The 14,784-nt window shown below is 40.3% G+C and overlaps 1 protein-coding gene across 3 annotated transcripts in view; it reads left to right on the top strand.

Annotated features, from left to right (window-relative positions):
- Positions 1-14,784, top strand: part of DENND1B (DENN domain containing 1B) — a 190,844-nt gene that overhangs the window by 159,000 nt on the left and 17,060 nt on the right. For all 3 annotated transcript variants that reach the window (XM_035123797.3, XM_035123796.3, XM_035123795.3), the window contains 5 exons: positions 4,918-5,008; positions 6,672-6,712; positions 7,195-7,263; positions 12,619-12,675; positions 13,632-13,742. In XM_035123797.3, coding sequence (XP_034979688.1) covers positions 4,918-5,008; positions 6,672-6,712; positions 7,195-7,263; positions 12,619-12,675; positions 13,632-13,742 — 369 coding nt within the window. The remainder of the gene's footprint in view (positions 1-4,917; positions 5,009-6,671; positions 6,713-7,194; positions 7,264-12,618; positions 12,676-13,631; positions 13,743-14,784) is intronic.

Below are 14,784 nucleotides of genomic sequence, written 5' to 3'. Positions count from 1 at the left end.
TAGCACCGATAAAACGAATAGGTCATAGAAGACTTTGGACTAGATTGGTGGCTCTGCAAAGGGGCAACTACTGGTATGCCTCCCCTTCACTGCCTTCTAATCCTCTTCAAAACCCACCTACTTAGAAATGGAAATCAACAGGGAAGATAGGCAATTGGGAGAGAACGAAAAGGGTATCTTATGTGGCTACAGAGCAAAGCTATGTTATAACAACGATGGTATATTACTGCTAATGCTCTATAGCTCCACATACACAATACTAAGCAACATTTGTGATGCTTATTGCACCAATATTATTTGGTTGTGCAAATAAGAGGCCACAGATGGGATTATTTCAATCTGATGATGATTGGTATGGGACTGCTGGAATCAGCACACTTGAACGAATGAACCCACAATTGCTCCACCCTTGACTATATCTCATATTTGGTGTTAACTCCTGCACTGTTGCTTACAGCTGCTTTGGAAAGCCGTGGCTGCTACAGCTGATGGCAGCTAGCTGTACGAAGGGAATCATGAGTAAGAATCAAAGGCCAAGAAGGAAAGATCAAAGCGTGTCTTCATAATGTTAAATCTTAGCACAAAAAAGGTCCCTTAGGGGGAGAAAAAGGACAGCATCTTGATGTAATTTGGAATCGGGAAGTCAGGCTTGCATGTAATTTGGCAAATAAATAACTGGGAGGTCTCTTTCCATGATGGTAAATACTGTAAGAAACAGAACATTATTTTTTGCATTTCTTTGTGTGTACTTACTGCAGCATTCAGAAGTGCATTCAGCATTTCTAGCCCTTCTGAAATTTTTGTACAAATGTGCTCTTGGTTCAACAACTACTTATTTAATCTTAGAGGCCACTACGTTCTTCAGGGCCAGAGGTGGTCAGCTCCATAGTAAAGTTGATACCTACTGGTACCTAGCAGAAAAATGTCATGGCTAATGGAGCATAGTTCCCTGTTGCACCAATCTTTAGGATTTTGTGCATGCAGCGTTAAATCATGACAGTGTGAGACTTTCGTTCCTAAACCAGGGCTGTTGTTGTTTAGTTGTTTAGTCGCGTCTGACTCTTTGTGACCCCATGGACCAGAGCATGCCAGGCTCTCCTGTCTTCCACTGCATACCGCAGTTTTGTCAAACTCATGTTGGTAGCTTCGAGAACACTGTCCAACCATCTCGTCCTCTGCAGTAACCAGGGCTACTAGGGGCTAAATGAAGGGTGAGATCCAGTGCTAGTCATACTCAAAGCAACCCATTGAAATAAATGGACAGAGTATGACTAACATTGGGTATCACCCAAAATTTCTTTGGGAGCCACATCCAGCCCAATCACTAGTTGTCCATCACTGTTTTATGGTATACTGTTAATTTCGTAGGTGAAATAAAATCCAGTCCACCTAACACTGCTCTGTGGAACCACTGTTCATTTCAGTGCAATTCCCATTTGTATTAAAATGGTCTCCTATGCAAGGTTTCAGCTCCCCACTGCCCCCCCCATCCTAAAGCTTAGCAGCTCAGTTTGTGTCTGTGTAACTTTACCTAATGATTAGACTATCCATAAATCATGTGTTGGTTTTATAGCGAGGGATGAATTCTTAGCTTTTCCCTGAATAGATAATGTCTTGTGTTTCAAAGGATGTTTTCTGCACGCTGGTAGCTAAAGGTGCTTTATCTCATTCTTGCTGTGAAACAATCCAGCGATCCCATACTGTGGTCTGACCATGAACCAAACCCATTTGGGAAAAAGCCAGCTTAAGTGGGGTGGGTGAAAAAAGTTCGCTGAGGAGAAGAGGAAATAATCACCAGTGATAGTGTGTACTTTGCTACTGCTGTGTCTGCGGTTATCTTCTTCTCTTTTTTAAAGTACTTGTGGAACAGTTTGTTTCATGTCATCAGTCTATCCATTGACAAGCATCAGATTGTCACTGACGGGTCTGTTTGGATAATCTGTGATAGTGTATGACAGTCAGCCAAATAATTAATTTCTATTGGCTCCTGTGTACTGTTTCGGTTAACAGCAATTCGGTAGTAATTCATGTTGAAAAATGCGCAATCAGTCAAATGCTTTCTCCGTTTATCTCATACTTGGGCTACCACCTAACCCTGACCAAAATAGATTACTGCTTGAAAGCATTCTAAAAATGTCAGTGCTTTTGAAGAGTGGGGGAAGACACTGTGTTTTTATTAATCCTTTAAGGCAAATTAAAGCTTTTTAACAAAACATTGTAGTTTCTTTGGGGAGTTTTATTAAGTTGTTTACCATTGTGAACAATTCTTGATTTTGTGTTCTTAATCTGGTTTTACTTCACACCATGCATCTGTGTGTAGGCAGACTCTAAATTTCTCTATGGCTCAGATTAGCATTTTCCATGGCTTGGTGAATTACGGGCATGTCTTAGTCTCACATGCTGATTTCTTATTCTGTTTCCTAGTTTGTTCTAATCCGATAGAGCTTTGAGGTCCAAATGGGATTAAAGGGCAACTGTCTCCAAAGCGTGATTTGAAAACAAGTGGGTTAGCATGGTTAGCATTAACCATAGTTTATCTGATTTTAACATTGGGAAAAATATAGTTAGGCAAACCAGGAAAGAGAAGGGAGAATACATGTGAAGGAAAGGACGGTATAAACCTCTGGCATGTTCCCAGTCCTTCAAACTATGGTGTAAAATGAGCCAATGTATGTACCTAAATAATAAACTTTACAAAGGTAAGTCACAAAGTCTTTGTGGCTATAATTAAATTTGGACCATGTGTGGGTATATATACAACTGAATATGAAGAAATTAATAAAGAGAAAGTGCTATGGAAGGTTCAGCTCTTTGGCCCTGTTCTATAATAATACAAAGGAAATGAATAGACTCTTCCTTGAGTTATCGTGTAAAACTGACTGGAGCATAGTTCTATTCTTCAGTTGAGTAAATCATGAACTTTGCTTCATGAAACAATATGAAATATAAATGCTCAGGTACAATACGGTACAGTACAATTCATAGCATTATTTAATGACTATGGAGGGTACCCTGGGAAAGAATCAAAATTTGCAAATTAGGCCCAGTAGAATATTACTCCCACTGTCCTCTTGTGCATATTACTCTCACTGCCCTCTTGTGTAACACATGCAAATGTCTCCCACATCTGTACATTCCAGATGTGTGTGTGGAACTCTCACATTTCTTTACAGGGAGATGAGAGTCCAAGTCTGAGAGGGGGGCATTACTCGTTTGTTTTTGTTTTATTATGTATTTTATATTATTATTTTGCATTTTTTTCCTTTAAGAACTGCCCCGAAATCTTCAGATGAAGGGCAATATACTAATGATGATGATAATGAATAATAATAATAATAATAATAATAATAATGTCACTCAATATCTCCATGTCCTCCTCCTGCTGCTACTTTGTTAACATGTTAAGCCACACTCAATTTGTTTGGTTTCTCAACTACATTAATCAAACATCAGCACTGGCACCAACCATGCATCAAGCGGGAAGGTGTTCCATAATTGGGTGCCACAACAGAGTAAGTCCTTTCTCTGGTTGTTGCAAAGCAGATTCATCATTATTTCATTATTGATGTCAACAATTTGTTTGCTGCTTAATCAAAGTTATCTCTGGGCTGTGTACAAGAAAACCAATACAATAAAACTAAAAATGAGTTAAAACAACAACAACAACGACAACAATTTTATTATTTGTACCCCAACCATCTGACTGGATTGCCCCAGCCACTCTGGGCGGCTTCCAACATATAAAAAATAATAATAAAACCTTAAACCTTAAAGGGCAGCCTTCAGATGTCTTCTAAAGGTTATATAGTTACTCATCTCCTTGACATCTGATGGGAGGGTGTTCCACAGGGTGGGTGCCACTACCAAGAAGGCCCTCTGCCTGGTTCCCTGTGGATTCACTTCTCACAGTGTGAGAACTGCCAGAAGGTCCTTGGTGCTGGATTTCAGTGTCCGGTCTGAACGATGGGAGTGGAGATGCTCCTTCAGGTATACAGGGCCAAGTCTCTTTAGGGCTTTAAAGGTTAGCACCAACACTTCAAATTGTGCTCAGAGACGTACTGGGAGCCAATGTAGGTCTTTCAGGACCGATGTTATAAAATCAGAATTCAATTAAAAGGCTGCCTGGAACAAAAAAAACACCCTTTAGTAAGCCCAACCTAGCAGTTCGAAAGCACGTCAAAGTGCAAGTAGATAAATAGGTATCACTACAGCGGGAAGGTAAATGCCATTTCTGTGTGCTGCTCTGGTTCGCCAGAAGCACCTTTGTCATGCTGGCCACATGACCTGGAAGCTATATGCCGGCTCCCTCGGCCAATAATGCGAGATGAGCGCTGCAACCCCAGAGTTGGTCACGACTGGACCTAATGGTCAGGGGTCCGTTTACCTTTACCTAAGCGCCAGACATTCAGCAGGAAGGGGGCGTGTCTGACCTCACCTGGTAGGGCGTTTCACAAAGCTGGGCCCTTGATACTGAATGCAATGGCTTCTTATGGATGTATGCCATACATCTGAGCCATGGAGGGACACTAGCAGTGACTCTCCCAAAGGTGCCAGTGATCAAGCAGGGATCAGGCAGTGCCTCTTGGATGCAGGACAGCCAAGAGGATTCCAGCAGCCAATCTTAACACATGGGTAGATTCATATGGGCGGAGATGCTAATTCAAACATTTAGGGTCCAGGTTGCTTTGAACTTTTTAATATAATTGCTAGCACCTTAGATATGGCCCATTAGCAGATTGGCAGCCTGTGGAATCCTCTCAGGAGCACCATCAGAGAATTATCTGACAATAATGGGGCTCCTTCTGTAACTGACACTTTCTGTAGGGCTGTGAACAAATAAGAATTAAACAGAAGATTTGAAACGTGAACCTTCAACAAAGACATAATTGCTTTCATCCACTTTTTTTCTTTTTGCAGTTCATTGAAGGTCGACTTGCAAAGCTAAATGCAGGAAAAGGGTTTTCTGATGTGTTTGAAGAAGAAATCTCTTCGGCTGGCTTTGGTGGAGGTATAGATTTTTGTCCATACTGCTTGGGTCTTTTCATTCTTGCTGCGTTGAAATTATTGTTGTTGTTGTTAAAATTTCTATACCACCCTTCATCCAAGAATCACAAGGCGGTTTACAATGTAAAAAACACAGAAATACATACCATAGTAACAAACAAAAACAACAACACCCCCCTTCCCCATTTAAAAAGGGCATAGATGGTTATGAAAGAAACAATGTTGGTTGACAATAGTGTTTCAAATTGGTTTTCAACATGATGTTGACCTTCACCAATGTGGTGCCCAGTGGCCACGACTGAGGTTATGGGAGGTGTAGTCAGAAACAGCTGGATGGCATCAGGCAGCTGTAGAGAGTTCTCATTATTTCACTAAACAGATAAATTGATATACAAAATTAATGCCATGTTATTCAAAATTTAAAACGGTAAAATGACTTCTTCCAAAGCTGGAAGGGAGAGGAGGTGCCCATCGCTCTTCCTCATGCATCCCATGTATCCTAGCCATTTTTGTCCCACCTGAGCTCTGAGAACAGAAAGGGAAAAACAACCTGGATTTTGCAACCACCTGCCATGCAGAAAACCTAGGAAGCTGCCTTATATACCAGTATTGTCTATTCTGCCTGACTGCAGCTCTCCATGCTGTAATGGCGGAGCTCTTTCTCCCTACCTGCTACCTCATCCTTTAAACCAGGGCTTGAGCCCGAGACCTTTTTTCATTGTCAGGCATGCACTCTCATCATTGAGAGTCCCTTCCCATTTCTTTGCTAGAATTGGCTGCCGCCTGCTATACAGGCGTGCGTTCGGCAGCAACATGCATTTTGGAAGACATGGTTCTGTCACCATCGTGTGTAGTTTGCAGAAGTGGTTTATAAGAGGTGAGGGTTTTTTGGCTTTACCCCAATGTGCAAAGTAAACAGAATTTCACTCCACCTCTAGCTGTTAGGTTTATTATTGAGTTTAAGAGGCTTTTGAAGCACTGTTGTAAAACCCATATGTAGCTTGGGAAACCCTTCACATTCTCTTTCTTTTTAGCTCCATTTATTGGATTGGAAGTTTCCATTGCAGCAATTGTCATTGTCTCTCACATTGTCTCAAAATCAACAATCCGTTTACTCTTAATATTCTCTAAAAACCAAACCCACCAGTCTTGCTTGTGCTGCTAAGTACTTTAAGAAGGAAAGCTTCCTTTTTCAAGCAATCAAATTTTAACTTGACCGTTGTGAGCAATTTAATAGAGTAATAGTGCCCAGTAAACGTGTATCTGTTTGTAGTTCTCCCATTTGCCTAATTTTCCTCACCTACAAGGCAGTAGCTACTGTAGACAGCAAAGAAAGAGAAAGAAAAATGTCATTTAATACTCTAATAAATTACCCCTTATTTCCACTGTATGAAACTAATATTTTAGTACAAATTCCTGCAATTTTTTCAGTTTTTTCATATTTGGTATGGGCATTCTCGGGAAAACCAACACATCTTTTTGTTTTGTTTTGTAATAAAGGAGAATACTTCATGTTGATGTTCAGTGAGGTTTCAGTCTTTTATATTCCATAGAAAGTTGGGACTGCATGTAAATATGTAAATATGTAAAGAATATTATGTGTTTTTGAACAAACAAAATTTTAAAGGAATCCTACCTTTCTGGTTTCTCTCTCACTTGTGTTTTAGGAAATTCAAGATCATATCACCAGTGGATGTATACAGTTAAGGTAAGGAAGTGTGTCAATGGTATTTAAAATGTGCCCATGGCTTCCATCTATTGCTGCAATGCTGTAGCATTCTCATTTAGCAAATTACAGGAAGATGTCTAGGAATTTGTACAACAGATATGGGAGCATATGCACAATGAACTTCTGTGCAAGCCTCTCTTACACAACTTCTGTTTATACAATCAGAGCTTATGAAGGAGAGCTTCCTGGTAGATTGTGCCCTATATGGTTACATTAAAAAGCATTGATAAATGTGTCAGCCATAGGGATGAAATATTATAATGCTTGGGCCGCAGCAGACAAAGGCTGACAGAATGCAGCTGTATAAATCTTCTGAGAGGGATATCGGGGAGTGACAATGGCAGTGGTGAGGCCATTGCATTTTATTTTTGTTTTGCAAAACCTTAACATTTAATTATGCTGGGAAAGTGATCAATGTGTGTTTTGTATATTTCAGAATATTTATGCATTGTATATTTCAGAAAGGAGGAGCCCTGATCAACACAGCTATGACCAGAGCCAGCCCAGCTATGAAAACAGCATACCAATATGTGAGCTCTAGCCCTGTTCTGTTTTATTTTTCTGCAAACTGCATGTCCTATTTTAATCTAAGATACTGCAAAAAAAATAAAAATAAAAAATGAATTTATTTCCAGAACAGCTATTACAGCTTCCAGGAACTAGGGTTGGCAAGAACAGGACCATAACTCCCCCAGTCCTCCTGTTCTTCTTGCCAAGCTTAACTCCAGGATGCAGATAGTTTTTTTCTTGTTTTCACTGTGATGCAGGACCCAACCTAGTTCCTTGCTTAGAAAGGGAACGGAATAATAGAGTAGGCTGCAAGCAGAGAAGAGGACTAATTTTGAGTTCCACCAATTTCCTGGCTTCTGAGTATGCTAGAGTTTGCATACACATCATACTCACTATCCAAACTGAAGGTCATTTTTGCTAGGTATACACTGGTACCTTGGCTCTCAAATTTAATCCGTTCTGGAAGTCCGTTCCAAAACCAAAGCATTCCAAAACCAAGGTGCACTTTCCCATAGAAAGCAATGCAAAACGGATCAATCCGTTCCAGGCTTTTAAAAACAACCCCTAAAACAGAAATTTAACATGAATTTTACTTTCTAACGAGACCATTGATCCATAAAATGAAAGCACAGTTTTGTAGATGCTAAAAATTAAAATTATTATTTTTTCCTTACCTGCACTGATGATAGTAATTGTTTGGATGGGGGGCTTTTATCCATTTCCACAGTCACACAATCAATCAATCAGTCACAAAAACAAATTAGCCAAAAAAGCCTCAAAAACAAAAGCGCAAAATAAATAGCAAAAACAAAAGTGCCAAACTTAATCCGTTCCGGAAGACTGTTTGACTTCTGAAATGTTCAAAAACCAAGGCTCAGCTTCTGATTGGTGCAGGCGCCCCGGAAACAATAGCCGACAGCTGCATTGGCTTCCGAAAAAACATTTGAAAACCAGAACACTTACTTTTGGGGTTTCGGCATTTGCGAACCAAAGCGTTTGAACACCAAGGTACCACTGTAGAGGGGAAATTCATTTCACTCAAACACAACACAATTTCAGCTTGGCAACACAGCAGGGAAACTCAACCCTTTCTTCCATGTACCCAGTGTTTTGGTCTAAAATTCCAACCTCTCCCCCTATCCTTGTGAGTGATTTTCTCCATATAGTACTAATTTGATTTCTCCAACACCACCTTTCTGGCTATGAACTTCCTTTACACAGGCCTTCGTCTCTGTCTAAGTACTGCACCCCAGCACTGACTTTTGGAGGAGCATTATCTTTGTCTCTTACTAATAATATTTTTTCTTCGGCACTGCAGCGAATTCCACATCATCACATTTCTAGATAAAGATTGAATGGGAAGTCAGTTCCACCCTCATTTTTTAAAATTAGTTTTTATTAAGATTTTCTTGTGTTACAAAACAAGCAGACAAACAAGTACATATAGTGTCTCCGCTTTCAAGTCATAGTCTTTTTCACAGTTTGTTTACATTCGTGATGAGACACTACTGTCATAGACATTGTGCGGTTGGGGGGAAAGGCCATAGGGATTATGATATTCCATCTATTGCATAATGTTTGTGCAGTGCTTTGTGTCAGCGTCACGAGGGTTGCCATTGCAAGAGATTGGAGGGCCCAGAGCTTGGTTGGTTGTGTTCAGTTGGTTGCAGTATGGTTGTTTTGTGTGTATGTATGGGGGCCAGGGTTGTTGCATCAGTTTAGCCATATTGATTTGTATGCTGTTGCAGGGGATAGGTCATTGTCTTGTTGTGCTGTATATGTGATTATGGGGAGCCACAATATGTTGACACCATCCTCCTTTGCTTCTCTCCTTTGCTAGTTTAAGTTGGTTGGTTAACTTTTCCAGTAGGGCGACTTCCCATACATTTTGGTACCAGTGGTCTATGTTCACTCCTGAAAGGTCCTTCCAGTGTCTAGTTACGATACCGTATTTTTCGCTCCATAAGGCGCACGTCCCCCCCTCCTAAAACAAAGGGAAAATGTTGGTGCGTCTTATGGAGCGAAGGCTCCCTGTCAAGCAAGCAGCGAGAAGTGGGGGGGGGAGGAGATGCTGCTGGTTCTTCCCTGCCACCTCTGTTAGCAAAAACAAGCCTGCTTTTGTGAATGGAGGCAGTGGGGAGGAGCCAGCAGCATCTCCTCCGCCTCCCCCACGTTCAGCAAGAAGCGGGGTCAGCGGAGGAGATGCTGCTGGCTCTTCCCCGCTGCCTCTGTTCGCAAAGACAAGCCTGCTTTTGTGAACAGAGCTGGAGGGGAGGAGCCAGCAGCATCTCCTCTGCTGCCTGCCGCCCCCACCTCTCACTGAACACAGCGAGAGGCAGGGGGGCAGGACCTAGTGGCCCGGAAGGGGAGAGCTGCGCGGCACTAGTGGTTCTCTCCCCTCCTGCTTGCTTTAAAGCCAGCTGGGGAGAAGGAAAGGAGGTCATGGTCCGTCCCTTCTCCCCAGCTGCCTTTAAAGTAAGCAGGGGGAGAAGCGCTAGCTTCGGGCACAGCATCAGGGCGATTCTCCCCACACTTGCTTTAAAGCCAGCTGGGGAGAAAGGACGGACCATAGGGTCCTCCCCTTCTCCCCAGCTGGCTTTAAAGCCAGCGGCAAAGGGGCGGGGGAGGAAGGAGGAATGTTCCCCCCCACCCCTTTGTCACTGGCGGCTGAGGCGGCGGTGGAGGAATGTGCAGCCCAAAAGCTGCTTTCTCCTCTGCAGCCGCCACCACCAGGTTTGAGGCAGAAATATTTTTTTCTTGTTTTCCTCCTTTTAAAAATAGGTACGTCTTATGGTCCGGTGTGTGTTATGGACTGAAAAATGCAGCATTTCTAGAGTTCCTTCATCAATTTGTGGATTGTTAAAATATTGGGGTAATATGTCATTGGCTTAGAGCTCATCCACACTTCTACTTGTTTTCCACTTGTCCTGTGCTTTCTAGGGATGGGCCTGAGCAGTTTTGCCTTTGTCCCACCACTTTCCTCCAGAAAAACCACTCTTTAGCACTAAATTGGAACAAACAGCAATCTGCAGAAACCCAGATTGCTGTTTGTTCCGATTCAGGTTTTGCTAGGGGAAAGAAGCAGGGCAAATGGATGTGTGAATAAAACAAGAGTTTCAGGGCACCAGTTTTTAGAGCTTCTCTGCAAAATTTTCCAGAGCCTTTGCTGATGTTACTTGTTACTCTGTCATAACAACTTCAGCCATTTTACTGGCAACCACCCTTTCCCCAAGCAAAACTATCATTACCTTTTGGCATTTGTACCTACAGCATAAGTCCAGTTTAATTATATATCATGTGAAGCTTAACTCAGTTGGTCAGAAAAATGGAGGTATAATCCCATAAGGTCTTAATGGCTTTTCTTTACTGAGACTCAATTGGAATGAGTGGTTTGAGAATTACCTCTTCTTGACTAGCTGGCCTGCTACAAGTATTCATGCCACAGCATCTGACATTTTGCCACAAGTACACACACTTGGCTTTATAGCAACATTGCAAGTTTAGTAACCCTTCCCTCTACATGGAGATTATATTCATGTTGGGAACTATCTGCGTGTGAAGGAACAGCAAGGTTAAATGCCAAACACAGAGGCAAAGGAGAGCCTTCCTTGCCTGAAAACTATTATTCCAAATCACAGCCTTCCTTTGAGGCTCCAGTCATCAATAAATAAATCAGTTCCTTAATCTCTTTTTTAAAAGAGAATTTTTAATTGTACATCAATTCAAAATCATACCGAACATATGAAGAAAAATAATCCAGGTAAATACATTAAAAGCACTGTGGATTCATGTGCTCATTTATAATTTACATGCAGCTCATTAACAGGTTGTCAGAAAATTACCCTTCTCTTTTTTTTTCACTAGATTTTCCTCCCTCTATTTTGCCAATTATATCTCTTCATCTGTTAGTGCTGAATGTGCCCACTGCTGGGTCGCTCCTATGTTGTTGTGGCCCCCTTGGTGCTTAGCTGATGGTGGCTGTGGCAGTGACCATCTGAATTTCCCACAATGCCCTGACCTAGCATCACTCTGTAGCATTGAGGGAAATTAAAATGGCAGCTCACCATATATTGCCACTGGGAAACCCAGGCATCACTGCTGTGTTGCAGCAAAGCGTTGGTGACCTATTGCTACCCCAAGCTGCCATGTCATGATGCTACTCCTTCCTATACCCAAACTAAACTTTTCAGACTTGTCTAGATCAGTCTGAAAAGATCGCCCAAAGGTACATCAGAGTATGGATACTGCTTTTCTGTGTTGCAGTGCTTTCAAATAGGCATATGGAGACAGATCTGAGTGTGTTGTCACTAGCAAGCAGAGCAGTGCAGAGGGACCGTCCAAATGCATATACAGTGTGTGTGTGTGTGTGTGTGTGTGTGTGTGTGTGTTTTATTTTGTGTGTTGCGAGGCCCATTTTTCTCCCCAGGTCCTTGAAATTGTGAGTGACAGTCCCCATTATAATTTAGAGTTAGTTGCCCCCGGTTGACTTCTGTTTTGCCCGACAGCTATATCTGTGTGGAAAACCGCTAATCATTGTAGGAATTCCAATAGCTGAGCTGCATCCAAATGGATGGTTGTTGGAGCTTCCCTTGCTCTCTTAAAACTTAACCTTTTCTTTAAGAAAACATCCGCTACCTTTTATGCAATGGGTGTGTGTGGTTTGAAGTTATTCAGACAACGCTGGATTTTGTAGTGTTAATTATGAATCCTGGTTTGATGTATTAATTACTTAGTTCATGGGGCGCTGCAAAACACAGAGGTTTCACCAGAAAATGCTGCAAAACAATGGCAAAACTTTGGCACCAGTTTGGAGGGGATCACAAATTTTGGGGTTCATAGTTAATGAAGCTGTGTGAGGTTACTGCATCTCTAAATTAAGGGAAGTTCTAAGATTCATTTTTATGCAAGCTGATATCATATAGTGGAATGAAACTTGACTGATATTTTTGGTGCAACAAAATGTAAACCTAATAATGGTGTCAACTCAAAGATTCCACAGTTAGCAACATCACTGCAAAAATGACACAATTGGAACTCCATTGCTATAACTTTTTCACTATCCAACAAGTGGTTGAACTAAGTCTTTCTCCAAATATACCATTATGCAAAAAAAGAACTATTAAAGAAATACCATTTAATTAGTGGCAGTTGTTTTTTCTTTTTGGTAACCCAGATATATATATGCTGAGGTACAGTTTTTAATACACTCAAAGCTTATTAACAATCATGTGTGAAATTAGCAAGGAAGTAATTTCCTTTCATTATACCACATAATGTGAGAGATTTAATTTTTAATTAAATTTCACCTCATATACAGCACTCTTCAAACCATTGTTTTGCAAAGCCATTTAGTTTCCCCCCCTTTTTTTTCCTAGGCAAAAAATCATGCAAAACAGGGGATAAAGGAGGTGAGAAGTAAGTTAAAACACAAGGTATGTAACAGAATTTGTACTTTCTTACCTTGTTTCTTGCTTCAGTTTGAAGTACATACCTTACAAATCCCACAAGATTTGTGTTTTTAATGACTTTTGAAATATGCTTAGCCCTTTGTTCAACAATACATTTTTTATAACAAGCCCTCTGGCAACTATCTGTCATTCTATGCATCCACTCGAATAATCTCTTTATTGTTTGCATATTTATCATGGAAAAACAGAGGTCTTCAAAGATACGTTAACAGGATGTATGTTTTCATAAAGCTGATTTCTTTGATATCACAATTGAAGCTTTTGCTTCAAGCTGAGAATTTAAGGCAAGCCAGTTTTACCAAGGAAATGTAATTCAGAAGGTGTAGTTGTCTAAGTTTCATGAGATCTGTAAATGGTGGCAGTATTTTAGCATGCTGAAATCCCTTAACTTTCAAGAGCAGCAATATAAACATATTGGAGGCATGTCGTCAAGGCATTGTTTGTTTGATTTAATTTTTTATTTGTTTGCCTGCAATATTTAATAGTATAGGGAGTACTTTTAATATTATTTCTCTTCTCCTTCAAATGTGAAGGCTGATTACATGAATTGGTTGTTAAATGTTCTTCATGAAAGCTTCACTCTATTTAAAAGTTATTTGGCACCTTAAACATCTTGCTATGAAGTTTAAGTTAATTTTGGTGACAGTTTTTATGACATCTTTCCCCCCATCTGTTTTAGCAAAAGTGATTTACTGTAGTACCATATATGTGTGTGTATGCAGTGACTAACAAAACAGAGATATTAAACTCTTAAAGAAATATCTCTGTTTGTTAGTCTCTGCAATAAATAAATGGTTTTAGTGATTAACTGCGTCCTTCTGGAATACAAAGTAAAACTGTCTGAAATTCTGTTTGACACTTTAAATGTTGCACATATAGTAAACGCGTAAAGGTTTTTCAATCTTAATTTTATTCTATAGGAAACAGAAGATGAGTATGGAATTTGTAGCTCGGGTTTTGTGCAATATACTCCAGTCTACACATTGCACAATCCACAAAGACTTAGCGCAGAGAAAAGAAGACTTGGGCAGGTAAGGTAATTTCAGGAAGAAAAACCCTCTTGAAGGATATTGAAGAAATATGATTTATTCTCTTTGTCTGATGGGTAGCATAAAAATGTATAAATTTGCCTTATACCGAGTCAGACCACTTTTCCATCTCTTTCAATGATGTCTGCTCTCTGGCTAGTAGAGGCTTTCCAGTCTCTCCCACCTTCAAATTGGAGATACTTGGAATTGAAAGTGGGGCCTTCTTCACCCAGAGCATTTGGACTACCACTGAACTGTGGTCTGGCCCTGTATAAAGCGTGTAGGTTTGCATGCTTTGGTTGAAATAGAAAAGAATGCTACTAGTGTGTGTTGAAATTTGCTTTAAAGGGACACAAAAATTTGGATGAGCATGGTTTTCAAACATCAACTCATCTCCATGCATGCCTGTGATTTTGTTATTTCAAAAATATGTCAAACCAAAACACTGAGAAGCATAAGTAAATATCATTTATCTTCATGCCAATGTTGAACATTAACTGCCACATTAAAAGTATTTGTGCAGAATTATTAATGGAACAAGGTACCATACTCGAAGGTTCAAGAACTGTAAGACACATATACATTTTAGATTCATGCTGCCTGGACTTATTATCTAGTAAAGCATTTTCTTGTTCTCATTTTCATACTTTGTACAAGTATTAAGCAGAAAGGATAAACAAAAATATATTAATAATTGATATATTTGTAGATACTCTACTTACTCTGTAATTTTTACTATCTTACATAGAGTCAAATTATAGATTTGACTTGGTCTAGAAGCTAGATAGCATTTTAAAGAGCACCATTAATAGTTATCATTGGTAATGTTGCCAGGTTTTGGAACTGGGAGAGCTGTTTGGAAACAACAAGCTTTCTATGATGCGAGACAAAACCTCCTTAAATTTTGGCTCAGCTCATAAATAAGATCGGGCTTATTTCGAGCTACTGCTTTTGTAGAGACCCTGAAATCCTAGCAAACTGCAATTCCAAAATTCCCCATTGCATTGGCAACTTCCTGTTACTATGGGTTTTGGGCCAAATGGAG

Source organism: Zootoca vivipara, chromosome 7 (assembly GCF_965207765.1).
Source record: "Zootoca vivipara chromosome 7, rZooViv2.hap1.1, whole genome shotgun sequence".
Lineage (NCBI taxonomy): Eukaryota > Metazoa > Chordata > Lepidosauria > Squamata > Lacertidae > Zootoca > Zootoca vivipara.
Note: the sequence above shows the minus strand (reverse complement) of the source record. Positions and strands in the feature narration are given on the sequence as shown.